This window comes from Paroedura picta, chromosome 2 (assembly GCF_049243985.1).
Source record: "Paroedura picta isolate Pp20150507F chromosome 2, Ppicta_v3.0, whole genome shotgun sequence".
Classification (NCBI taxonomy): Eukaryota; Metazoa; Chordata; class Lepidosauria; order Squamata; family Gekkonidae; genus Paroedura; species Paroedura picta.
In genome coordinates this window covers 74,762,189-74,788,968 of record NC_135370.1, presented here as the reverse complement: position 1 = coordinate 74,788,968, position 26,780 = coordinate 74,762,189, and the positions used below count along the sequence as shown (strand labels likewise).

The following is a 26,780-nucleotide window of genomic DNA, read 5'->3' as shown; positions in this document are numbered from 1 at the left end:
GCTTCAGCACTGGCTAAATATGGGTCCTTCAAGATGTTCCAGTGAGGATTCTAAGAGGATCCTATTTTGTGCCATCTGTAATTTTTGGGTCAAGCTCAGGGCTAGGCCTGCGTACAGTGAGTTACAAGAGCCTCTTGTGGCGCAGAGTGTTAAGGCAGCAGACATGCAGTCTGAAAGCTCTGCCCATGAGGCTGGGAGTTCAATCCCAGCAGCCGGCTCAAGGTTGACTCAGCCTTCCATCCTTCCGAGATCGGTAAAATGAGTACCCAGCTTGCTGGGGGGTAAACGATAATGACTGGGGAAGGCACTGGCAAACCACCCCGTATTGAGTCTGCCATGAAAACGCTGGAGGGCGTCACCCCAAGGGTCAGACATGACTCGGTGCTTGCACAGGGGGATACCTTTACCTTTACAGTGAGTTACAGAAGTGTAGCCTGGAGGTGACTGTCACATGGATCACAGTAGCCAAGTGTTCCGGAGACAGATAGGGCACTAGTAGCTTTGCTTGGCGAAGCTGGGCTACTCTGTTGACCTGTGCCTCCATAGACAGGGAGGCGTTGAAAATCACCCCCAAGTTCCTGGCCGAGGACCACATTCTTTGCATTTAGTTATTAAAATGCCACGGCCCTTGCACTTATTAAATACATTTATTGATACCTTTCATCCATAACTGGTCGCCAAGACAACTCAAAATAACATAACATAATAACATAACATTTTAAAATAACATAAATGACACCTCTCCTGAAAGACCCTTGGAGAAGTTTGAGTCCAGGGGCACTCGTAAGACCCACAAACTATTATTCAAGGTTTTGTGTGCACTTGAATGTGCCCCTGGACTCAAACTTTGTTCAGCTGCTTCAAACTCACCTGAATCTACCATAGAGAAGTGGTTACTCTCAGCTTCTCTGGGAGGGCATTCTATAGGTGGGGCCAGCCCCCGAAAAGGCCTTTTCTCAGCTACCAGGCAACTGAGCTTCAGGCAAGGCAGGTTTCCTAAAGGAGATTTGTGCAGATCTCAATCCCCGGGTCAGATAGTACAAATGGCCTCTGCAGTACTGAAGGCCCAAGCCATTTGAGGGCAGCACTTACAAAGCAGAGCTTTCCTCAGCTTCACTGCCTGTTACCTCTCGTTTTTACATTACAGAACATAACTGAGCCAGGAGGAAGGCTGGCCTGCCTACTATTCCTTCTAGGCCAGTTGTGGTTCTTTGCTTCTTGAGGTTACGCAAATTCCTGACCCCCCTGTGTGCCCTCTGGGAAGACCACATTTGATCAGATGACTAGTCAAATCGCAAATGTCCCCTGAGCGCAGTTTCTCTTCGACACCTTGTAAGTGCTGCCACCTACAGGCAAACTCTCTTCATAACTTCAGAGGGCTGCCATGCCAGTTTGCAGTGAAGCAGATTCGAGTCCATTGGTGCCTAAGAGACTAGCAAGAGTTTCAGGGTATACACTTTCGAGGGTGAAAGCTCCTTTCCTCAGACATAGCTTGGTACTGCCACTAAAAATGCAGAACGGCTGGCTACTTACTCACCTGCTCCACAGTGAGGGGAGAGCTGATTTCCTCACCCCGTAGAAACATGGATCTCTGGGTAAGCACCTCCGACAACTGAAAAGCATCCAAGCCAAGCAGCTCACTCGAGTTATTCAGTACTAAGAGAGACGGCAACAGAGAAAGAACAATGTAGGATTCTGAAGACAGGAACAACAGCCAAGGTGTGGATATCTTTGCAGAGTGACAGATTTCTTTCCCCTGTGAAGAAACCTGCAGCAGTTAGTATCCAAGATGGAATACTAGTCTGGAGAGACATTCCTGGAATGGGATGACAGGTGCTGATTCCGCCACAGGCTCTATTGAGGGTGATAACGAGGCCACAAGAAGCCCAGCAAGCAAGACCCATGAAGATTTAATTCCTTCCCTGCGCCTTGGCCACAATGCCTTGTAAGGCACTGGCAAAGAATAAGCCTACACCCAAAGGAACAAGAGTGCAGATCCACTTAGGTGATGTAACCATGTCTGCCAATATGGTAACTAAACTAGAATAACCTATGAAGTTAGAAAGATCCACATTACTTTGGAATCACACACACCCAGAGGTCACACTGGAGAGTATCTGGACCTGTCTCCTCTCTTTTGAGAAGGCACTCTGATCCCAGCATCACCGTTGCCCTGCGAACCATGACAGAAGGCAGCAAAATGCCCCACAAGTGCCCTGCAGATCCACGGGTACCAACTTGCTGTTTGATGGAAAGAGTTTCCATTGTTTTTTTTTTGGGTGGGGGCAGAGAGGGATTTCTGCCATTTCCTCCTACTACTTCATTCTTCCTATCCTTCTCTGTATGCTATTCTTGAGGGTCCGCTGAGTTTCAAGAGTTTAGTAATCCACAGTAGGAAGGGAATGTAGGGAGTGGATCTCCTGTGTGCACCGTACCAGGAGTGGATCTCATGGGGACCATGGCACTAAGATTATGAAGGAGAACCAGGTTCCAGGTGTGAACACAGGAGGGAACTGCGTACCAGTTTTTGTTGTAATCTGAGCTCCTCCAGCTGTCATGAACTCAATGTTTCCAAGCTGCAGAATGCCAGACAGAAGTTTGAAAATGTCCCGGATCTCTTCAGAAGTGAATCCCATCACTTCGAGGGCAGTCTGCTCAAAACACATTTAAAACATGTTATCCACACCTCCTATAAGAGACACCGATTCTTATTCTGGACCAATGGGAAACTAATGCCTAATGTTAATTATTCTCCCTCTTTCCAACACAGACAGCAGGATCAAGTGGCAATCCAGAATTCACTAACTAGGGCATACAAAATAAGGAGCCAGCTTGGTGGCTTCTAATCTGGTGAGCCAGGTTTAATCCCCCACTCCTCCACATGTAGCCAACTGGGTGACCTGGGGCCAGTCACAGTCCTGTTAGAGCTGTTCTCAAAGCAGTTCTGCCAGAGTTCTCTCAGCCTCATGTACCTCACAAGGTGTCTTCTGTGGAGAAAGGAAGGGATTGTAAACCACTTTGGGACTCCTCTGTGTAGTGAAAAGCGGGGTATAAAAACCAATTTCTTCTTCTGCAGTCCTACTGAATTCTGTAGGATTTACTACTGCAGAGGCACACTTTGGGCTGCACTCCACAACTCTCAGTAGTTCTGGTTCAGCCAACTGGAACAGATTCTCACTAGGCAGGCAGCCTTTCATGCCAGAATAAAGCCTTGTTGGTCTTCATGGTGTCACTGGACTCAAACTTTGTTCTCGCATCATGTTGAACACATATGGCCAGAAGTAACTCTCTGCATGTCTTTGGCGGGAATTGGACCAGGCTGCTTCTTGGATCTGGAACAGCAGCTGGAAAAAGATATTCCCAGGGTCTGACCTGGCAGTTGATAGTCTTCCATCCCCTTCCTTGCTAAAAACCTGATTCTATTGTCTGAACACCTATTTTCAAATTACTCCACCGGGCAGCACACTGCTTTGAAAGTACTTCATAAATAATACATGTTTCTGTCACATTTCCCCCCTTCCCTCTCCTACGCATGTCAAATCTCTGTCTTTTCTGCCTTGTGGATTAGTGCTCTTAGTCTGTCCTTCAGCCTGTGCGTTTTGAGTGAAGGACTAAGCACGACAGTGCAAGACTGCAGGAGGGCAAGAAACAGCACCAGTAGGCACACACTTCAGAGGGTTTGCAAACTAAGTTACTTCACAGGACAATGCCAAAGTACACAGTCGCCCTGAGCTGGATAGCCCAGACTCACCTGATCTTGTCAGGTCTCAGAAGCTAAGTAGGGTCTGCCCTGGTTAGTGTTAGGATGGGAGACCACCAAGCAAGTCTCGGATTGCACTGCAGAGTCAAACAATGGCACATCACGTCTGAAGGTCTACTGCCATGAAAGCCCCACCCAGGTTGTCATAAGTCAGCTGTGACTTGATGGCAAAAGAAATCTTTACACCGCCCGTGGCGCCGCGGGCGCCACGGACTAAATAAAACAGTAAGCCCTTGGAAGGCGGGCTGTGTCCGGGATGAGGAAGGGTGCCGATTGGCCCCTTCCTCATGACAGACTATCGGAGGGACTAATCGGCAGGCGCGAAGCGCCTGCCGATTGGTCCCTCCGATTCCTTGCCGGAGCAACTGCGAGCCGCGCGTAGCGCAGCTCGCAGTTGCTCCAAGCCAGCCGGCCTCTAAGAACCTCTAAGAACCTCTAAACTCTAAACCTCTAACCTCTAAGCCCGCGAGCCGCGCCCGCAGATCGGGCCGCGCCCGCGGGCCACGCCCGCGGATCGGGCCGCGCCCGCGGATCGGGCCGCGCCCGCGGATCGGGCCGCGCCCGCCGGCCGCGCCCGCGGATCGGGCCACGCCCGCCGGCCGCACCCGCGGGCCGCGCCCGCCGCCGCCCAGGGAGCCCCCGGCCTCTAAAAACGCATCGCCGGCACACGAAGATGGCCGCCGGCAAGAAGACCGCGCCAGGGAGCCGCCCGCCGAAGGAGCTGCCCGCCGAGAAGAAGCCACCCAAGGAGCTGCCCGCCGCGAAGGAGCTGCCCGACGTCGCTACAGCCCTCTCACCGGTAAGCTACCTTTCCTCACCCTGCCCTCGCCAGTCCCTCGCTCTCCACCCCCCTGCTAGGGCCCATTGTATTTGGAATGCAATGGGCTCTTTTACTAGTATATATATATATACGATTTCCCTGACCTGGGTGGCCCAGACTAGCCTGATCTCACCAGATCTCAGAAGCTAAGCAGGATTGGCCCTTGCTGGTACCTGGATGGGAGACCATTAGGGAAGTCCAGAATCGCCATGCAGAGGTGGGCAATAGCCAAAACTCCTCTGTTCATCTCTTGCCTTGAGAGCCTTGCCATGTCAGCTGTGACTTGATGGCACTTTCCACCACCAAAGTATACGGTTCACAAGCGGTGTCAAGTGCAGTTAGCCAAGGATGAAAATGTACCTCTTGCTCGAAACTACTATGAACACTTGAAGCTGCCGTATACCAAATAAGGCTTTTGGTCCATCAAGGTGAAAATTGTCATCTCAGACTGGCAGCAGCTCTCCAGGGTCTTAGGGTAAGGTCTTTCGCATCACCTATCACTTGATCCTTTTAACTGGAGATGTCAGGGACTGAACCTGGGACCTTCTATCCCTCCCCTTTTGTCCCATAGTCATATTAGGGAGTACATTTTTAGCTTTCATGATCTTCATGGCAGTGTCCATCAGACTCCCCTTCTCCATTTTATCCTCACAACAACCCTGTGATGGAAGTTTGGCTTAAAGAGAGCACCACCGGCCCAAGGTCATCCACCAAGCTACATGGCAGAGTGAGGATGTGAACAGTCACCACTATACAAGGGCTCTTCCCTTTAAAAAAACTCCAAAACCTTGTCTTGAATCCTGAGGTCTTCTGGAAAAAGGTGGGTGTATAAATATAAATAAGTTAAATAAAGAAATACAAATGAATTGATTTATAGATGACTGTATTAGCTGGCCACATGATTAAGGATCAGACTCACCGTCACCTTGCTGAACATCTCTTTGTCATCCAGGTTCTCATTGGTGATGCAGCCAGATTGATTTAGGTAACGATAACTCTTGGGCTCCAGCAGGCTTAGGGCTTCTGTAGGAAGGCAGATCGCCAAAGGAGAAATGGATGCATTGGATTAAAGGAGCACAAAGCAAAAGAAAAGAGAAGCATGAGTCACATACACTCAGGAAGGAGGCAACTCTTACTCTGAATGCTCTCATCTCAGGATGTCACCCATACACCACTTTCCATTCCACACTTGAGCACCAAAACTGAATCCATGAGACAAATCCAGACAATATGCACTGAGATCAGGAACCAGGGGCTAGACGGAGATTACCCGTATACATTAATGTTTATGAAAACGTGGGAAGGAACTCTAATGGACTACTAAGAATCTCAGGAAAACTGTGTCTACTGGGGTTGGGACAAGCCACATGGAACACAGAGATGCATAAAATGAAAACGTAGCCCTGGGAACGGGGTTGGAAGCAATGACTTCCAGGGGCACAGGGGGAAAGAGTCAACACCTCTTCTTCCCTAGACCCTAATCAAAATCTTTCCCCTTCATTTGCTTTATAAGGCTAAACTATACATGGAGAGATCCATTCGGGGATTACTAACATAACATGCAGGTAGGGCCCAAGTCCCTGGGAATTCTGAGAAATCAGCCATGAAGATAGCCTATGTGGGGCAGTTTCACTAGTGTAGGCAAGGAGATAACTACCTAGAATCATAGAGTTGGAAGGGACCTCCAGGATCATCTAGTCCAACCCCCTGCCCAATGCAGGAACTCACAACTACCTGCCTACCCTCAGTGACCCCACTTTCATGTTCAAGTGATTCCTCCCTACCCAACCAAAAATCTCCAGAATTCAGCCTGGCATGGAGGAAATTCACCTAACCACCCCACAGTGGCGATTAGCAATTCCCTGGGTATGCAAGGAAGACCACAAGAGACAAACACTGACTCATCCCTTCCTGCCCACCCACTCACCATCTGCCTAAGTTCATAAAGTCAGCATTACTGTCAGATGACTATCTAGCCTCTGCTTAAAGACATCCAAAGGAGAACCCACCGCCTCCCGAGGAAGCCTGTTCCACTGAGGAACTGCTCTGTCAGGAACTTCTTCCGGGTGTTTAGCCGGAAATTCTTGCAAGTTAATTTCAACTCACTGGTTCTGGTCCAACCCTCTGGGGCAACAGAAAGCAACTCTGCTCCATTTTCTATATGACAACCCTTAAATTATTTGAAGATATTATATCACCTCTTAGTTGTCTTCTCTCCAGGCGAAACAGACACAGTTCCCTCAAGCTTTTGTCATATAACTTGGTCCCCAAACCCTTTACCATCTTCATAGCCCTCCTCTGGACACTCTCTAGTTTTTCTACATCTTTATTCAATTGTGGTGCCAAAAACTGAACACAGTACTCCAAGTGAGGTCTAACCAGAGTGGAGTAAAGTGGCAACATCACCTCACATGATCTGGACACTATACTTCTTTTAAAACAACCTAAATCCCCTTTTGCCTTTTTAGCTACTGAGTCACACTATTGACTCATGTTCAGTGCATGGTCTACTAAGACCCCCAGATCCTTTTCACGCGTACTACTGCCATCCTGTAGTGATACATTTGATTTTTCCTACCTAAATGAAGAACTTTACATTTATCACTATTGAAATTCATTTTATTCATATTAGCACAGTTTTCTAGCCTGTCAAGATCATCTTGTATACTTCCCATTACCTTTCTGTTCCCCAGAGACACCAGCTAGCAAGGCATAGAAGATATGATAATTACGTTCTCCTGGGTTCTGATGAACAACTCTGTTCTGAAATGAAAGAAAATGAAGGGAAACTGATAACTGAGCCCACAACCAACCAAGAGAATCATGAAGATTTAGGGTGCATCAAGTAGTCTGCTCTGAAGGAGAAAGAGCATACGTAATCAGTAGCTTGTCCACTATCCAGGCAACAAAATGCAAGCAGTTTTCCAAACACTGCTACTTAGATTCATTTTTTAATTTTTCTATTTATTTGCATTATTTATAGTCTGCCTTTTTCACAGGCACTCAAGGCAGATGATATACAGGGAGTCAGTAGAATCAACAAAACGGGACATACAGCTACCCCTGCGTTAGGACTGTAGAAGTCTGGAACTAACTAGGAAGAAATGAAACAGGGCGTAAGTAGGAGCATGACACATTAAGCAATACAGAAATTACATAAATGGGATCCTATTTACGATCAACTATACACAGATGATTTGCAAGGCCCTAAACTTTTATCCTTGCAAATTTGTAAACCATTGCAACTCTGTTACCTGCGCAGAAAAGCCCTTGTGAATAATTCAGTTTTGCATGGCTTGCGGAAAGCCAGGAGAATGAAAAAGAGAGTGCAGCCTACAACACAGCTCTTGATCTGCCAGCGTTTCCATCCATCTTCATGATTTTCTTGCACCCAATCATGCCCATTCTTAAAAGTGCATGCGTTTTAGATGATCCATGAGGATGGAGCTCTTGCATTGGATGGCCATTTTCCTGCCTCAGCTCCTTCCCCACTGCAGATTTTCTACTTTTTCTTGAATCTGGTGCCATTGCATCTCTCTGCTCATTTACCTGGATCTATGCTGATTTGGGGACAGACTTTTGTGGTTCTGTTAGCAGAAGATAAAATCCTGACTGCTGTGCAGACTCAAATCCTGGATACCCCATAATCTCAGGGGGGGGGGGAAATCCCATAGCCCTTATTTTTAAACTCTGCATAAAAGGCAAGGAAGGTGCAGCCTCCATCCCCAGCATATATGGAGAGAAATATAAATGTTCAACATGCAATCCAGAAAGTATGTGTGACTGGTCAAACACACGAAAATAACCCCTCAAATAATGTTCCGTTTGCTTTATTTCCCTTTAGACCTTTACTACTCACCTCCCATACAGATCTACTGTGAAATGGAACAAACTGAAGCAAAACTGTAGGCCAGACTACATAGACACCCCTCCCCCCGCACTCAGCAGTGCTGATGCCGTGTGTTACTAAAGACAGAGCAGTTCCACCCAGCTGCTACCATTACAAAAATGGCTGACACAAAGAGCTATAAAGAAGGAGGATACCAGTGAACTTGACTCACCTTCTCCAACAAATCTGAGCAATAAGTTAAGGAGCAAGTGATGTTAAAGAGAACCTCACACATTGAAAGGATCCCAGCTGCCATCTCCAAATTCTGATAGCCAGAGATGTGTCATGCCTAGATTCTAAAGGCCTAACAAATTACAATTTTCTGGAATAGAGACCTAAGGAATGAGATGGAGCATAGGGTGAACATCCCCTTACGGCAATGTGGCCTTCTGAATGAGTCCCAAGCACATATCCAGCACACCTATCCTACCTTTATCCCAGCAATTCTTGGAGTATGCCCCTGGGGATTAGGATGGAAGCAACCAAAGCAAAGGATACAGTCAGTGACTCTTCCTCCCTGGATGTGTCCATGCTGGGAAAAATGCAGCTGGATGAATTTGCCAAAGCGACTTGAGTTGTTGTTATAGACAGTCTTGGCATTTCCAAAAGCTTCCAGGACAGGGCTAGTGAGGGGAGGGGAATGGTGGGAGTTTAGTTTTAACACTTCAGAGGCACATTAGGGCAAGTCCGCACATATTCTAAAATTCTGCAGGTACCTTGAATTTTCCTAACTATCTCAGCATTCATAGAGGTGGTGAAATTCCACTTTCACACCTGCAACAAACAGCCCTGTTTAGAGTAGCATTCCCAGGTAACTAGAGGGGGAACAGTCAAGATGAGTGGATGCAGCAGGCTTAAACAGTACACCGTGCAATCCTAAAAAAAAAAAACTGACATACTTCTGGACTGCTAGTTTCTACGGATTTAGAAGGGTGTAACTCAACTTTTATAAGCATTATGTCCTTGGGTAACCTTCTTATAATACCAACAGCCTGTGGCTGTGATCTCCTTGTGGCTATCTGGTCTTCTGTTTCAGAAGACCAGATAGCCTGAAGATATAGCCTGAAGATATAGCCTGAAGATATAGCCTGGGGTGGGATTTCCCACACTAAATGCAGTGGTGTCTCAAGGGAATGTACCTGCCCTTCCTACTTCATATACAATAGAGCTTACTTTTAAGGGAAACTGCTAGCCCTGGCCATATACCATATTTAACCAGGAGGCTGCAATAGCAATACAGTCATCCGCACATGATGCTGCTCCCCTGTGCAGCATCTCCTCCAGGACACACTCCTGCCAGTCTCCTGCTACAAGATGCACCTGCTCTCCATGATGGCCTCCTCCACATGCGTGCTCTTCTCCGACACAGGGCCACCCAGTGAGGTCTGGCTCATGGCTGACAGGAACTTCATCAACAACTTGGTGCTCTCCGTCTTTCCAGCTCCACTTTCTCCACTGCGAACAGACACACAGCCCTTAGGAAAAGACCAACTCAAATGGTCCTCAGTGGCAGACCAAGACAGCTGCTAGCAGAGGAAGTATGGCTGCTGGGATCAAGAGGGCCTTGGCAATGTCCCCCTCCCCTCCAGCCCTTACCTGATGAGGATACACTGGCTGTCATGGCGCCTCCACAGGCAGCTGTAGCACTCACTGGCTGTGGCAAAGATATGGGGTGGCAGCTCGCCCAGGCAGTGATGTCGGTACAGGTCAATGGTAGCTGCGTCATACAGGCCAGTGATGGGCTTATATGGATTCACAGAGATCAAGATGGAACCAATATTTGTCTGGGGGAAAATAGAGGAAACACAATGAGACAAGCAAGAAGTCTTTCTGCACTCTGAAGCCTGGTTTCCCAGAAGGAAAGGGTGTGGACAAAATCAACATGCAAGCTTAAACCAAACTAGACCAATGGAACTAGGACAGTTTGGTGGTTAAGAGCAGTGGCCTCTAATCTGGAGAACTAGGCTTGATTCTCCACTCCTCCACATGCTGCTAGTTCTTTTAGGACTGTTCTTGAATAACAGTTCTGTTAAGAGATATCTCACCCCCACCTACCTCACAGGGTAGGTGATTGTAAGCTGCTTTGAGACTCCTTTGGTTAATACGGGTACAACTGGGTACAAAAACCCAGTTCTTCCTCTCTTCTAAAGGCCAGAGGTAAGAAGGTAATTGCAGAGACTGGGATGGGTATATAAGCACAGGTACTGGCAAGAAAGGCTAATGTTCACTCTAACTCAGTGGTCCCCAACCCCCGGTCTGAGAGCCAGTTTGGTGTAGTGGTTAGGAGTGCGGACTCCTAATCAGGCATGCCAGGTTCGATTCTGCGCTCCAGCTGGGTGACCTTGGGCTCGCCATGGCACTGATAAAACTGTTCTGACCGAGCAGTGATATCAGGGCTCTCTCAGCCTCACCTACCCCACAGGGTGTCTGTTGTGGGGAGAGGAATGGGAAGGCGACTGTAAGCCGCTTTGAGCTTCCTTCGGGTAGGGAAAAGTGGCATATAAGAACCAACCTTCTTCTTCTTCTTCTTCATTACCGGTACCGGTCCATGGATCAGTCAGTACCGGGCCACAGCTCCTCCTCTTCTTCCTCCCTGGCTGTTGCCTCGGGGGCTGCCCTGCCACTTTGCTGCCAGCTCACCTTTGGTGCTCTCCAGCGGCTGCCATGGCTGGGGCTCCCCCTTGGTGTGGCACTGTACAGCTGCTGCTGGCAGCGCCCCCCAGTGGGCAGCGGGAAGTCAGGAGCACCAGCGGGAAAGCAAGTGGCTCAGGCGGCAGCGACATCCCTCAGCAAAAGACTACGCCCCCCCAGGCCTCAGTAAAATTATCAAGTGTTGACCGGTCCCCGGTGATAAAAAGGTTGGGGACCATTGGTCTAACTGATAGGAGCTCTCCAGGTCTGAAGCAGAAGTCTTTCACATCTCCTTCCACCACCTGACACTATTCATTGGAGATGCTGGGGACAGAACATGGGACTGTCAGCATGCAAAGCTCTGCTTGCATCGCAGAGACTCAGCCCCATCCTCCTACTTCACTCCCCTGCCAGAATAGCATGAACATCTCCATAACAGCTGCAGGAGCAATGGTAGCCAACATTTTTTTAACAACTGTGTTAGCTAGTGTGCTACAGAACCACTCTGGCTCTTATTATACATTATATGCATGGCCATATACTTTTTCTTTGCTTGTTTGCTTCTGGTCTACAAAACTGGGGAGCATACTGTTGAGGCAGAGAGAAATTCAGGCCTAACACTATGCCTTAGTGAGGCCATCATTCCAAGTGCTCGTGCACAAGTGTGAAATGAATCTGCGCTCATTGTGGAATTTGAACGAAAGGTTGGCCACTTGAGATACTTTGGGAACCAACTCAGTGCATTTGTAAACATGCTTTTACAAGCAGGGATATATGAGAAAATCACAGGAAAATTCCCTCATTAATGCCTGCTTTATCCTCTGACTTTGGACACTTTCACCCAGCCACTTTTCTCCACTCTCTGCTTTCACTGCCTCCTCGTTCTCCCATATTTTCCTTCCACATCCTATTTCTTTTCTTGCCTTACCCTTATCTCCCCCTTGTCCTATTGCTGCCCCTCTTTCCTCAGTCTGACCTCCCTACCATGCCTGCCCTCCTCTTCACTGTTTTTCTGCCTACCCAACTCACCCACTTAACACCCAAAGGAAACACTGCCAACAACCAGCTGCAAGGGTTCTCCCCTACCTGCCCACCTGCCTGATTGACAATGGGGAGGGGGAGCAGAGACTCCTCCCACCCCACTCCCTACCCTCACTACTCTGCCTGCCCACTGCCATTGTACTTATCAACCTGTAGTGCTGCTGCGTTTATCACCAGTCAGCAAGCTAAAGAGAAGATTGTTGTCTGTGCATGCATAGACAACACTCCTCCACTTTTCCTTTATGTATATTTTATCTGAAAACCAAGGGGGTTGCCCAACTGTGCTTTAAAAACTCTATACATAGGCCTAAACTACAGATTTAAATATCCGCAAACAAAACCATGCTGACTGTTAGATACATTGATTATGATAAAAAGCACCATTTGCCACTAGAGGGCAACACTCCACCTCAATCATGAGATACTGGTTAGTTGTTTATTATTATTATTATCATCATCATCATCATTGACCATAAAATCTAACCATTCTATAACTACAGAAACCTACCACTGTATTCTGCTGCACACGTAAACTAGGCCTGAGTCAATTAACCACATGAATTTTTGTTGGCTAGTGGATTAAATCAGTGTCTAAAGCAAGAAGCAGAGGTGGTTTGCCATTTCTTTCCTCTGCAGAGGCTTCCTTGGTGGTTTCCAAGTACTGACCCTGCTTAGCTTCTGAGATCTGAAAAGAACAGGCTATACCATGCCTCCTTCCCTTCCCTCCAATTCAATCTGTATGAGTAAAATCAATAATTCTGAAGCAGAAAATAGTGTTGCTCCCCATGACACAAACTTCTTGTTTGGATGGCACAAATTAAGTGTCATAAGAGGCATTCTTTTCTGTGCGAGAGAAAAAGAGGGCTGCCATTTCTAAGGTGCTGCTTCTTATGAGAAATATTAAAAATAATACTCCAAAATATTCTGTTGTCCAGTTACACAGAGTTATCTTGTAAGTTGATCTAAAGTGTTGGAATAAATTACTCTAACAAACACTGCATCCTTAATAAATAGCAACATCCCCCGTATAATCATTTTTTAAAAAACTGGGCTCACATCATTGTAGAAGAAGAAAAAGAGTTGGTTCTTATATGCCATTTCTCTCTACCTGAAGGAGTCTTAAAGCAGCTTACATTCACCTTCCTTTTCTTCTCCCCACAACAGACACTCTGTGAGGTAGGTTAGGCTGAGAGAGTCCTGATATTACTGCTCAGTCAGAATAGCTTTCTCAGTGCTGTGGTGAGCCCAAGGTCACCCAGCTGGCTGCAAGTGGAGGAGGAGTAAGGAATCAAACCCGGCTTGCCAGTTTAGAAATCCGCGCTCCTAACCACTACACCAAGCTGGCTTTGTACACCATGCTGTAGATAAGAACTCAGCTGGCTCCCAATTGAATTCCAGACCAGGCTTAAGGTTTTGTCTCTTACCCTCAAGACCATATGCACTCTGGGCCCAGTGTGCCTGAGATACCATCTCTCCACCTATACCCCCAAAAGAGCATTATGCTCCACCACCATCAACTGGCTGATGATCCCTAGCCTCAAACAAGTATGTCGGTCCTCAACGAGGGCCAGAGCTTTTTTCTGTCCTGGCCCCCACCTGGTGGAACAAGCTCCCTGAAGAGATCAGGGACTTGCCTGAATTCCCACAATGTCACAGGGCCTTTGAAAGGGAGCTCCTCCACCAGGCATTTGCCTGAGACAGACCAAACCCAAATAACATCCACAGGTCTCGCTCAGACATCCCTGCCATGGCCTGAACCAGTCTGACCTCTCAAGGGGCCTTAGCTAAGCTACCGTTCCTGTTACATTGTTGTTGTTTAAGATCACTGAAAAAACAAAGATCCTGGCATCCGGCCCTCTCAATTCCTGGCAAATAGATGGGGAAGAAATGGAGATAGTGACAGATTATATTTTCCTGGGCTCCAAGATCACTGCAGATGGGGACTGCAGCAAATAAATTAAAAGACGCTTGCTCCTGGGGAGGAAAGCTATGGCAAATCTAGACAGCATCCTAAAAAGCAGAGACATCACCCTGCCAACAAAAGTGCATCTAGTCAAGGCTATGGTATTCCCAGTTGCAATGTATGGCTGTGAAAGTTGGACCATAAGGAAGGCCGAGCGTCAAAGAATTGAGGCTTTTGAACTCTGGTGCTGGAGAAGATTCCCTTGGACTGCAAGGTGAACACACAGGTCAGTCCTAGAGGAAATCAGCTCGCCTGCTCCTTAGAAGGCCAGATCCTGAAGATGAAACTCAAATACTTTGGCCACCTCATGAGAAGGAAGGACTCTCTGGAGAAGAGCCTAATGCTGGAAGCGATTGAGGGCAAAAGAAGAAGGGGATGACAGAAAATGAGGTGGCTGGATGGAGCCACTGAAGCAGTAGGTGCAAACTTAAATGGACTCTGGGGAATGGTAAAGGACAGGAAGGCCTGGAGGATCATTGTCCATGGGGTCGCGATGGATCGGACACGACTTCACACCTAACAACAACAACAACAAGATCACTGAAATTGTGTTATTCAGAACCACTATTGTTGTTGTATTTGACTATGTTATATGTTAGGCCGTTCCATGTATCCCCCTGTGATGTATATTTAAACCGCCCTGAGCCATATGGAATGGCGGTATAAAAATCTAATAAATAAATAAAAATAAATAAATAATGCACATATTGGTGATGACACACAAATGAGATTCTATTCACAGGGTCAGAATCATACAGAGAAACAAGCTGCTTTTTAGCTACCTTAATTGGTCCCAAACTTTCCATCTGAACAATACAAATTAATCTTCTCCACAAAACTGATACCTTTCTTAGGGCCAAGTGACATATTCTGCAGAAAACCCTTGACTGGGTCCCCCAACATTTTTTTAAATTGAAGTGAAACTGGCTACCAATGAATCTCCCAAGTACAGTTTGGCCCGTAGAAATTCTTTAGATTCCTTGATATTCTTCTGGTGAAGATCAGAAATATCTAGTGGTATACACAGAGGATAGGGAAGAGTCGCCATTCACGGGACAAGAATCAATAGTTTTAAATGGAAAGCATAGGTTAAGAAGAAGTAAAAAGGACTGAGAGAGCTCTGCCAAAAGAAAAAAAGAAAGAAAAAAGGACACTAAGGGTTCTTTACAACATTCTAAAATATATGGAGAGATGAAGCTATTAAAGTAAGAGGGAGATATGCTATTTAGGGTAAAAGATACCATGAGTTCAAGAACAAATTATTATATTAGCTACTCATTAATAAAATGCAAGATAAGTACCATTTCTCTAACAGTCCAAAGAATAACATCTTTGAAGAATCTCCCTAGGGGATTTCTAAGGATAGAGAATTTGTTATCAGTTTTAAAACAGAGCCAGGCACATTTAAGAAAAGCAGCATGATGCATTTTCACTTGAAGTCTCAGCAACAGTCCACCAAATGGAAGTAGAAAATATCTTCCACTTATTTTAGGACTTCATATCCTTCATCAAGGGCAGATACTGCCCCAAGTACAGATGGGATATCAAACATGGAGCCTGAGTGGAAAGGAAATCTCTCAAGATTTCTTAGGGTGTGTTCATTCCCATTGGCCTCACAGAGATAGCCAGGAGGTCCAAGGACTATCTGGTAGCCAGCCAAGGAAAGTTCAGAGGTGGTTTGCCATTGCCTGCCTCTGCGTCACAACCCCTGGAATTCCTTGGAGGAACTGCAGTCTCTCATCTAAATACTAGCCCTGCTTAGCTTCTGAGATCTGATGGGATTGGGCTTGCCTGGGGGGCTATCCAAGTCAGGGCACTTCATATAGAGGGAAGGCCCCCATCAAATGTCAAACTACCGGACAACAAATTCCTTAGGCTGACCTATCTCCTATTATCCTTATTTCCCATTTTTCCTCTGCGTTATTCCACATTTGCCTTTTTTCCTGTTGAAGGAATAGGCCAACAGCATTTAGCTTCAGAAAGCCCCCACACCAAGAGTCTTTTGAGCTCTGGAAACAGTTGGTAAGAAAAGTGCTGTCAAATCACAGCTGACTTATGGCGACCCCTTATGGGATTTTCAAGGCAAGAGATGAGCATGCCAATTGCCTGCCTCTGTGTAGCAATCCCGGACTTCTTTGGGGAATCTCCTATCCAGCTATTAACCAGGGCTGATCTTGCTTTGCTTCCAAGATTTAATGAGACCAGGCTAGCCTGGACCATCCAGGTCAGTACCTGGCAATAGCTAGAACTAGTATTATACTGTGCACAATTGCATATATCACCACTTGAAGTCATCAGTCGTTCCTGGCATCCCTTGTCCTCCCAGTTGCCAGATGAAGAAGAAGAAGAGTTGGTTCTTAAATGCCGCTTTACTCTACCAGGAGGAGTCTCAAAGTGGCTTACAATCACCTTCTCTTTCCTCTCCCCAGAACAGGCACCTGTAAGGTGGGTGAAGCTGAGAGAGCCCTGATATTCCTGCTCGGTCAGAGCAGTTTTCTCAGTGCTGTGGCGAGCCCAAGGTCATCCAGCTGGCTGCATGTGGGGGAGCGCAGATTCAAACCCGGCTCACCAGATCAGAAGTCTGCACTCCTAACCACTACACCAAGATAAATCTCCTTACAAAAAGATAACACTTTTATGCCTCATGTTCACCAAGCAATTATATGTCTGAAGTTGGGAAGGATTCTACTATGGATGAGGCTGTATTGTTGCTAACATGTTTTTCAAAGTGGCACATTTTTAATGCCTGAGAACAAGAGAGCTCTATAAATCCAAGCAGCACATGAAAAATCATCAGGAAAGACTATGCACCAGCACATGACAGACCTAGAGCTTTCTTGGGGGAAAGAAAAATTTAAAACCCTGATATTGTTTGTAGAAACTTGCTAAATACTTCGTAAAACAGGCCTTAATTCCAAACTTCTGGATCTTTCATATCAAACCTTTATGCACCTTCTGGAATTCCAGAGATGACTATTCAGGCATTTGTTCTTCTGCCCAAACCTTTCAGCCTGCTATGTGCTACATGGGGATTCTATTACCCAGCAGAACTGTTGTAAAGATTATGAAAGGCCAGAGAAAAGGGACATGGAGCTGCTGTTGCTTTGTACTTTGCCTTCCTTGTAATTCCTATGACAAGCAATACATTAAATGAGTTGACCAGAGCAATGGCATTCAATGTTTGCATCCAATGTTACAAGCAAGGGGAAGCTAGAAGTTCCATGTCTATCATCACATCTACTATGACGTGGAGACAACACATGAGAAGCACTCTGAAAACACTCAAATAAGCATTATGCAAATGCAAAATACTATTACTTGCTTCCCCCTGTGGCAGAAGAGGGTGGGGGGAGAGAGCATGCAGAGGAAATGAGGGTAGACAGTTGACAATGAGAAAGGCAAGAGTACGAAGGACATTTTGTCCGGGGAAGATTTAGGAGCTGAGAGAAAGAGACAGAAAAGGGCGGACAAGGAAGCATGTTGTCACTACACAGCAGGGTCCATTACTATGCAAGACAGACTTCATAACTTCCTCGCCTGCCCAAAATGGAAAAGATGGTTCCCAGAAATCGGGTCACTTAATTGATCATTTACTGGAATACAAGATGCATACAGTCCTGTTGCCTTAGTAACTGTTGCTATGCAACACAGCCTGAGATCTACATTTCAGTATCAGCATTTGAGGATACTAAAGCGCAGGTGAGGAAGCACATCTCCTGACCTTCTCATACACCAAGGTAATCTTCCAAAAGCATAAATAATGCTGAGTCCCCAGATGATACTTTCCTCACATAAACAATCCACTAAGTAACCAGAGTATCAAAAATTAGATGACTACCTTTTGTATGCATAACACCTTTCTGCTAAAAAATCTGCTTCCAAGAAACACCTGGAGATATCTCAGTTCCAGTTGCTGAATATCCTCTTACAGGAAGAGTCAGGGCCCAGACACTCTATGACTCAGTGACACAACATCTGCTTGGCATACAGATGATTCTAGCTTCAATCTCATTAAAGTGGTCAGGTATCGGTGATGGAAAAGACCTCTGCCTAAGACCATGGAGAGCCTCTGTTCATCAAACTAGACTAGATTGACCCTGACAGGTCAACAGTCTAATTCACTCCAAGCCAGCTTCATATAATTTATATGTAGCAGGCACAATTAGCTTTCTTATCTGTGGAAGACATTCACAGATACATACGTATCTGGAAGAAGGGTTGTACCCTAGGCTCAGAAGCTGTCTATCACCAAAATCCGGAGGGTGGTGGTGGTGGTGGTGGTGGTGATCCAGCTCAAGTTTCTTGATCACTAGTCCAAATGTGAATAAGGCAGCTCAGGAACTACAAGGGACATTATGTAAAGCAATTCCTATTTATTCCACCATAAAAAATCTACATATCCATAGTCTAGACTTCCCACTTCTGTGGCCTTCCAAGACAGGGCTGGGTACGTAAGCTCAGAGATGGGGGGGAATTATTTTCAGGCACAGCAGTTGCTGTGGATGGCCTGGCCAAGTAGATATGACTCACATAAATCTGGTCCTGCTGATAGCGTCGGTGCAGATTGAGCAAGATGGCAGCCTCGTGCAAATCCCCCAGCATGGACATATCCTCCACTCCCTCCACACTGGACTGGTGCATTGGCAGAATCTTCTCCCTGGGCAGAGAGGCCCACGGGTAGCAAAATCTCTGCAGGGAAGGAAAATATAGTAGAGAGGAAGGCCAAAGGGCAAGAGTGCATGGGCTTAAGGTCCTGGCAGCTTGACTCGACTCTTCTCTGCTCCTGAGAAGCAAGATCCATTTAGCAATAAGCAGGATGTGAAAACACTGGAGTACTCTGAGCCACTTCACCCATTATGTAGAAGCAACCCAAATTTGGCTACTTAGCAAATATTCAGCAGGGACTTTCAGCCAATTATGGCTGTCTGATACATCTACATGTTTGCAGGTATGTGCAAAATGTCACATTTACACTTTACGCTTGCAGGCAAATGGCTAAAAATGTAACACATTTGAAGAGGTTCCCAGAAACCACTCAGTGGTATCTGCATACAAAGCCCCACAGTCTGGACTTTGGCTCTGTGCTCATCACCATCATAAATCCTACAGAATATGTTGAACAGAATTGTTCAGGAGGGTATTTTTCTAATATAGAATAAGGTTGAAATCAATGTTTGAGAAATTTGAGCCAGTTTTCACCACTTTGCCCCACAATTTTGAAACCTGGCTCTGCTGTATTATGTGTATGTATTATACTGTTTTCAGTGATTGCACTGCAATCCTCTCAGGACGACATCTTGGCCACACCCACCTGTATTATACTGTTTTAGTACGTTATTCTCTAATTTTGTAATTCTGTTCAGTGTTAGTTACTCTTGCACTGCTTTAAATGACTCTAATGCACCTTGAGTCTCTGACAGAAAGGCTGACTACAATTGAAGTAATTTAAATAAAATAATAAATGCACTAATCTAGCCTTCTGCCTTTCTTTAGAAAAGACTGAGAGTCCATAACAGTATTTAATTCGAGTTTAAAAGATGGTTGTGCATGTGCTAAAAGATGTCCAAATATCTGTCTAAGGAGGAAGCACACCTTCCTTCATAAATCAGAGGAAGGATTTGCCTAGGAGAGGAAGGGATTATCACCAATTTCAGACCGTGCCAATTTTAGAAACATTACAGCATGAATTGCTTGTATGTTTCTACTTCAAATAGCCTGTTTGGGCTCACAGCGCTTTCTCCCAAGTATTTAGGTACTTTATTGCTTTATTCGTGTGTGTGTGTGTATAAAAATAAAAATAACTGGTCAACCCAAACACAAAGGAATAAAAGGAGTTGTAATGTTTAACACTTGGCAATCTTTGGCAATGCAGCATGTCATGGCCACAGAGCACCCTACAGAGCTGGAGGTTTTTATTTAACACAAATGCAGAGGGGAATTATCCAGGAGTGCTATCTTCAGAGGCCCATAAAAATCACAGTCTTCCATTTCACTTACCTCACCATAGTCTGAAGTGAAGAGCACCAATCCGTCAGCGCAGGATTCAACATTGCAGGGCTGCAGCTGGTCCTTCTCCTGTAGCCACACGTGAGTTCCCTGCAACCATCACAACAGAATCCTAAGCATATTTTCTATACACACCCATTAAGTGAACATCTTCACCCCCCTTGGATGTTTCCTAGTAGCAAAAGCTTTTATATTTTTGCACTTAACACCATGGGGGGAAACTGTTTAAACACTAGCTGGGATCTGTTGTGTTTCGTATGACTTGACCCATTAAGGAACTTGCGAACTTTACACCTGCCATTTAATGGCGTTTCAGCACTATTGTACTTATTCATGGTGTAATCAACTATTAAGGAGGACTAACTAACAATTGTAATAGATCCTCAATGACCTGACAGAGCAGATAGCCAGAGTATATTTTCAGGTAAATATATTTAAAATATTTAAAATATATATTATAATAGTTTTAGGAATAATAATAGGAGAATAATTTATTATTCATTTTATTTCATTTTTTAAAAATTTGAAGACAATACTGAGTCATATTGAACATTTCTTAAACAAACTTAAAGGTGGGATTTCACTAACATTTAATATATCTAATTCAGTGCTGGAGAAATATGAATGTATCTAATATCTTTAAACCGCTCCTGCGGAGCGGATTAAATAAAAGGGTAAGGGCTGTCTGGGAGGAGTTGAGGCGGGCCCTGTCCGGGATAAAAACTCGGAGGGCCCAATCAGGAGCGGCTCCTGATTGGGCCCTCCGAGTGTCCATCCAGGCCCGCAAAGCGCGGCTCCCCATTGGCTGCTTCCCCCAGCTGGAGACTCACTGCGCAGACTGAACTGGCAGCCCACGCGGTGAGTCCTCCAGCCAGGGTGCTCCTCCTCCTGCTTCTCCCAGCCGCAGGAGCAGCCCGCTCCTGCGGCTGGGAGAAGCACCAGCCATGCTCCTGGGTGGTGGTGGGGAACCGCTCAGCCTTCTCCTGGCCGCTGGAGTGGCCTCGAGAAGGGCGCCAATGCTCGCCGGTGGAGGGGGGTGCGGTTTTAGCGCCCGCTGTATTCTCACAGCAGTGGGCTTTATTTCTAGCCTGTATATAATATTTTGGTGATTAGGTATAAGCCACTGATGAAGCTAGATGCAAAAAACGAGAAATTCTGTACCTGGGACCCGTTTTGGCTTTGCTCAGTATCTTATAAATACAGACAAGAGAATAAAATTGAGTTTATTTGATATGACGCCCAAGTCTATCTTCTTTTGTTGACCACAGAGGCTCAGCGTAAAATCATCAATAGTACACTGTCTTCCATTTTTCCATACTGAGCTATTGTGAGAATGCAAACAGCATGAAGATATTAACCCCTCTCTATAAACACACCAGTTCCAGAAAGAGATGGTTCTGCTAAATGGTCACCCCGGCTCTTATTTATTATTATTATATATTTATTTGATTATTTTTAGACTGCCGCTCCTAGCCAGCTAGATCATGGCAGCTAACAACATACAATATCAAATCAATAAAACATTATATTAACCCCACACACACACACCGCCATCCACCCCCACCCCTCTACCAAGCTGCCAGTTTTCTGCTGAACGTATCCAGGGCAATGTGACAACAACAGGGCACCAGTGAGCACCGGAGGAGGGGCTGGAACTTCCCCCTGGTCTCAACCAAAAGTCTGGTGGAAGAGCTTCATTTTACAGGCCCTGCGGAACTGAGTTAGTTACCAAACACATAAATTTTACTGTCTTTTTGGAGCAGAAAAGCTTCTAATCCATCTGGGTCAGCAGGCCAAATTGGCAAAGAAGACCACACTGATCTTTGAGGGACACCAGCTGATATGCACCTTCAGAAATGTAGAAGAAAGTTTGTATCTGGGAAAGGAAAATGAAAGTATCCCAAGCTCTGCATCAGCGCCCATGCCTTAGCTTTTATCTCAGCAAACTGAATTCAATTAATGGGAGAGAATAAAAAGTAAGCACTGACTTAAACACAATCTCCTAAACTGGATCAGGTTATAAGAAAATGAGTCCAATAATTATGCAGTAATAAGATACCCAAGGGAGGACAATGGCCTGATGGGGGAGCAATTTGGAGAAGTGCCAAGGTTGGCAGGTTCAGTGATTCTTTCCTCTCTGCTTTTCAGCTTTGAGTTGTCACCTAAAGCAGATTTTGCCTCAGAATAGCAACTTTTGGAACATCTTGACATATGCTTATGTGTAATGCACAAATAAGTCCTCTGCACATCAGCATATCTTTATAATGCATCCCTGGAAAATAGCAGTTCTAGTTCCCTGGGAACTTTCTGAGCCACACGGGGAAACCAGCCCAGCAAATTGCAGAACCAGCTCTGGTTTTCAAGCACAGTGCAGTGCGCATATCTACACAGGCTAAGAATCAGCTGCACTTCCTAGATTAATTCAGTATCCTAAATACATTCTTTGGGAACACCTCCCATGATGTTAGGGGGGGCACAAAATTTTATTGTTTAAAAAACAACAAAACCACTTTCGCATACCCTACAAAATGGAAGCCAGTCAATATGGATTCCAGGAACACTAGATAATGCTTCTAATGTAAGTTCATTAGCCTCAGCACCAACCAGAGTGCCGAGATCCATCAGCAAGAACAAAACTACCCTTCTAACTCCATTATACTAGACTAGTGGGATTTCTGGTCTCCACCACAATTTGATTGCAACATTCACACTATTAGAGCTTTTGTACAATCACACATGCTTTCAGAAATAAGGGAGGCAGCAAAAACATTGTTAGGACAGCACCTGCTGTGCCCCTATTCGACAGTGTTGTGCCACTGGCCCCACGGAGAATGCCTCGTCATTTCAATCTCCCTTTTACATTCATGTGACACTGTTGCAAGAGGCAAAGGAAGAATTGTCATCACCTTCCAGCATTATCATTTCAATCAAAACACAGAACTGCAGGTAAGGAAGAAGCTAGATAATCATAACCATGTGGTTTTCAATTCCTTATGCAAAGGAGGAGGCTTTAGTTGTTGAAAATAATTTCACATTTCCACAAGTAGACACGTATGTTCCATATCCTTACCATTGTTCTCCCTAATATTTGGGAAAGGCGTCTGTGGGCAGAGCGCTGACTGGGACTACGACTTCAACACCCCCCCCCCCAAGCTGCCATCCACTCACCCTGCCGCCTTCCCCGTTAAAAGGTACATGCGATGGGAGGGAGGCCACTCCGTGCCTCCTGAACCCTACCACTCCACCCGCACACCACCTCCCCCCCCCGCTAGCGCCTGCTGCATTCCTGACTACAATAGACTTTTTTGCTAGTTTACTATGAAGTTGGCCATTTAGACAAAACCACAATGCTTTCTGTATTCACAGCTTAATTTCAATATTAACTGAATTGAAGCTCGTATCCCTTTAATCCACATCCTGATCACATCCTGTTCCTGCACTCCACATCTATCTTCTTTCTTGGATTTTTCTCCTACAAATCTCAGAGCTTAACACTGCATACTAATTAAAAAAAAACAGATTGCTGAGATTTATTTTCTTCCTTTGTGTTTGCGTGTGTGTCTGTGTGCTGTTGATTGGTCTCTGCTGACTGGTTTCCTGCAGGAGCAGCCACTTTCACTTCAGAGATTTTCCTTTTAATTCTGCCTTCATTTTGTCTCAGCTTCTATACTGTAAAAGCATTTTTTTCTGCTTTATAAGCCCCCTTTTGTTTTGAATAAGGAAGGAATTGACATACAATGGTTGTCATATAAGCAATTATTAACCAGATTTAACATATCGATGTCAGAGCTGCACTTACCAAATTTGAAAATATTTTATTTCAAGATAAACCACACCTGCAAGGTCACATATATAAGCTATTAATAAATACGATACAGAAATTGAACAGGTTAAAAAAAGTATGATTAAATGGATGCAAAATTTAGAACACAATATTAGCCAGCTTGGTGTAGTGGTTAGGAGTGCGGACTTCTAATGATTGTAACCTGCCTCAAGCCTCTGGGGAGAGGCGGGAAATAAATAAATAATAACAACAACAATAACAACAACAGCAACAATAACAACAACAGCAACAACAACAACAACAATAATCTAGTGAGCAGGGTTCGGTTCTGCACTCCCCCACATGCAGCCAGCTGGGTGACCTTGGGCTCGCCATGGCACTGATAGAACTGTTCTGACCGAGCAGTGATATCAGGGCTCTCTCAGCCTCACCCACCTCACAGGGTGTCTGTTGTGGGGAGAGGAAAGGGAAGGTGACTGTAAGCCATTTTGAGACTCTATCGGGAAGAGAAAAGCAGACTATAAGGACCAACTCTTCTTCTTCTTCAATATTTTAATGGATGAATGGGAAAGAATATGGTTTAAGTTACCCAAGCTCACAAAATGTCAATCCTAAAATGAAAACTGGCATGAAATGTTTTATTGGTGGTATATTACAACCAAGGTAATAAGTAAAATAGCTAATGACCGCAATGATACCTGTTGGAAATGTAATGTTAAAACTAGCTCTATTTTTTTCACATGTGGTGGAGGTATACTAAAGTTAGAAAACGTTGGGCAAAAATCCACTCTGTATTAGAGGTTATGCATAATCTTAAATTTCCTATGAAACCTGAGTATATGTTAAGTGTTTGTCCAGATAATCTACCATGTCAACTGGAGGTCTTCTTCTATGTTACAACTTCAATGAGAATGATCTTGGCAAAAAAATGGAAAACTCCACAAGTACCATTATTATTGGTCTGGTTTGATAAACTGGCAGAACTTTAAAAAATGGCCAAATTAACCAGCTTAGTCAACGGGAGAACAGTAGAAGAATTTCAATGGCATTGTTGCACAGACTTTCTTGATAAATAGATGAAAACAACTGGGTCAGGGGACCAGCTAATTTGAATGGGGGTCCAAAATTGTTTTAAACTTACTGTCTGTATTTCTTTTCTGTCATATTATACTATAAAATCAATAAAGGGCATGGTGCAGGGGGTTGGACTAGATGACCCAGGAGATCACTTCCAACTCTATTATTCTGTGATACTATGAAGTGGGGTTCAGCATTAAATGAAGGCAGTACTAAAATGGAGAGTCTGAAAGTGAAAGAGGCTTTAAGACTATCTTCTGCTTACAGTTTCAAAGAGAGCTGCTGCGGGAGATTAACCAATTAGCAGAGACCTCAGCAAAACATCAGTACTGGAGTCTAGGCCAAGGGGGTAAAAAATCCAATAGAGACACTGCATCTGCTCACAGAAGAGTGCGATGGGGACAGATTTCTCAGATTTAGCAGAGAGAATCCACTCTTGGATATGCTGGGGGATAAACGAAGTGACCCCGTGATGAATCCTGAATAGTGCAGATGGTGGGTGGGTGGGGAAGCAACCAACATCAGACTGGACACTGGTGTTAGGTGCAGATTAGGTTTTTTTAAACCGAGCCAATTGAGCATCAAAAGCCCTGTGTATAATCAACCAAGGTTTTATGGATCTGGAGTCTGATGACATCCTGCTCTTCCCGCATAGTGCTTTCAGCAACTCTGTGACAGAAGCTTCTCTGTTTTCTTTCTTATTGTTGGTGGGGGCCGGCACACCATAACCTGTGAACAGAAGCGCAGAGTGAGGTAGTCCCTGCCCCATGTCTTTACAAGAGCTGTGTCCCTTTGCTGGGGGCTTATATTCTTCTGGTGCTGGGCTGCAACTGGCTCCTGGGCTAGTCAAAATCCTGTCCTGAGGCTCATCTTAGATTCCACTGTGATTGTTCTTACACATGCCATCCGTTCTATATATATCTATGCATAAACTTGCAATTTGAATCCATTTTCACTAGCAGTGTCTTGCAAGCAGTAAGGGTTTCACCAGGATAACCTACCTCCACACAATGGTACTACGGTCTAGGGCAAATTAATTTATAGACAGTTTACACACCGGGAACTTCACTGTTCCAGTTCCCATGCAGGAGCAGAAATCGGGGGTGGATGAGGTGCACCGGGCCAAATGCTCCCCTGTGTGGGTGCAGGAAGAGGAGGGGCAACCTGCCACGACTAAAACTCCAGCCTGCAGCCCAGCATGAAACGTCCAGTGCGTAAACGGTCATACTGAGCATATTGTGATGGGCCAACAGTAAGGGATTTATTAGCAACCTCTTCTTGGTCTGCATAAAATATTGAAAGACGGGGTCAACAAAAATAAAGAGACGTTGTACTAAGGAAAATGTTGGTGCCAGTTTGGTGTAGTGGTTAGGAGTGCGGACTTCTAATCTGGCATGTCGGGTTTGATTCTGCGCTCCCCCACATGCAACCAGCTGGGTGACCTTGGGCTCGTCACAGCACTGATAAAACTGTTCTGACCGGGCAGTGATATCGGCGCTCTCTCAGCCTCACCCACCCCACAGGGTGTCTGTTGTGGGGAGAGGAATGGGAAGGCGACTGTAAGCCGCTTTGAGCCTCCTTCGGGTAGGGAAAAGTGGCATATAAGAACCAACTCTTCTTCTTCTTCTTCTTTTTACATGGAAGGCAACAAAAACTGAATCCATTAGCACCTTTAAGACCAACACAGTGCTATTGGACTTAATTTTTGTTGTGCTACTTCAGACCAACACGGCTACCCACTTGAATCTATCTACATGGAAGAGTTAAGTTTCTGCAGTATAGGGTCTTTGGTGGGAGAAGTGTGCTCAA

General features: G+C 45.4%; 1 protein-coding gene across 2 annotated transcripts in view; it reads right to left on the bottom strand.

Annotated features, from left to right (window-relative positions):
- Positions 1-26,780, bottom strand: part of LOC143829635 (unconventional myosin-X-like) — a 100,297-nt gene that overhangs the window by 54,870 nt on the left and 18,647 nt on the right. Inside the window, exons 2-10 of one of the 2 annotated variants that reach the window (XM_077320845.1) lie at positions 20,102-20,200; positions 18,635-18,793; positions 10,066-10,253; positions 9,790-9,924; positions 8,953-9,092; positions 7,259-7,369; positions 5,500-5,603; positions 2,522-2,651; positions 1,538-1,656 (exon numbers count right to left, since the gene is read on the bottom strand). In XM_077320845.1, coding sequence (XP_077176960.1) covers positions 1,538-1,656; positions 2,522-2,651; positions 5,500-5,603; positions 7,259-7,369; positions 8,953-9,092; positions 9,790-9,924; positions 10,066-10,253; positions 18,635-18,793; positions 20,102-20,200 — 1,185 coding nt within the window. Of the gene's footprint in view, positions 1-1,537; positions 1,657-2,521; positions 2,652-5,499; positions 5,604-7,258; positions 8,567-8,952; positions 9,093-9,789; positions 9,925-10,065; positions 10,254-18,634; positions 18,794-20,101; positions 20,201-26,780 lie in introns of those variants that run through there. The other variant, XM_077320844.1, reaches the window with a different exon arrangement.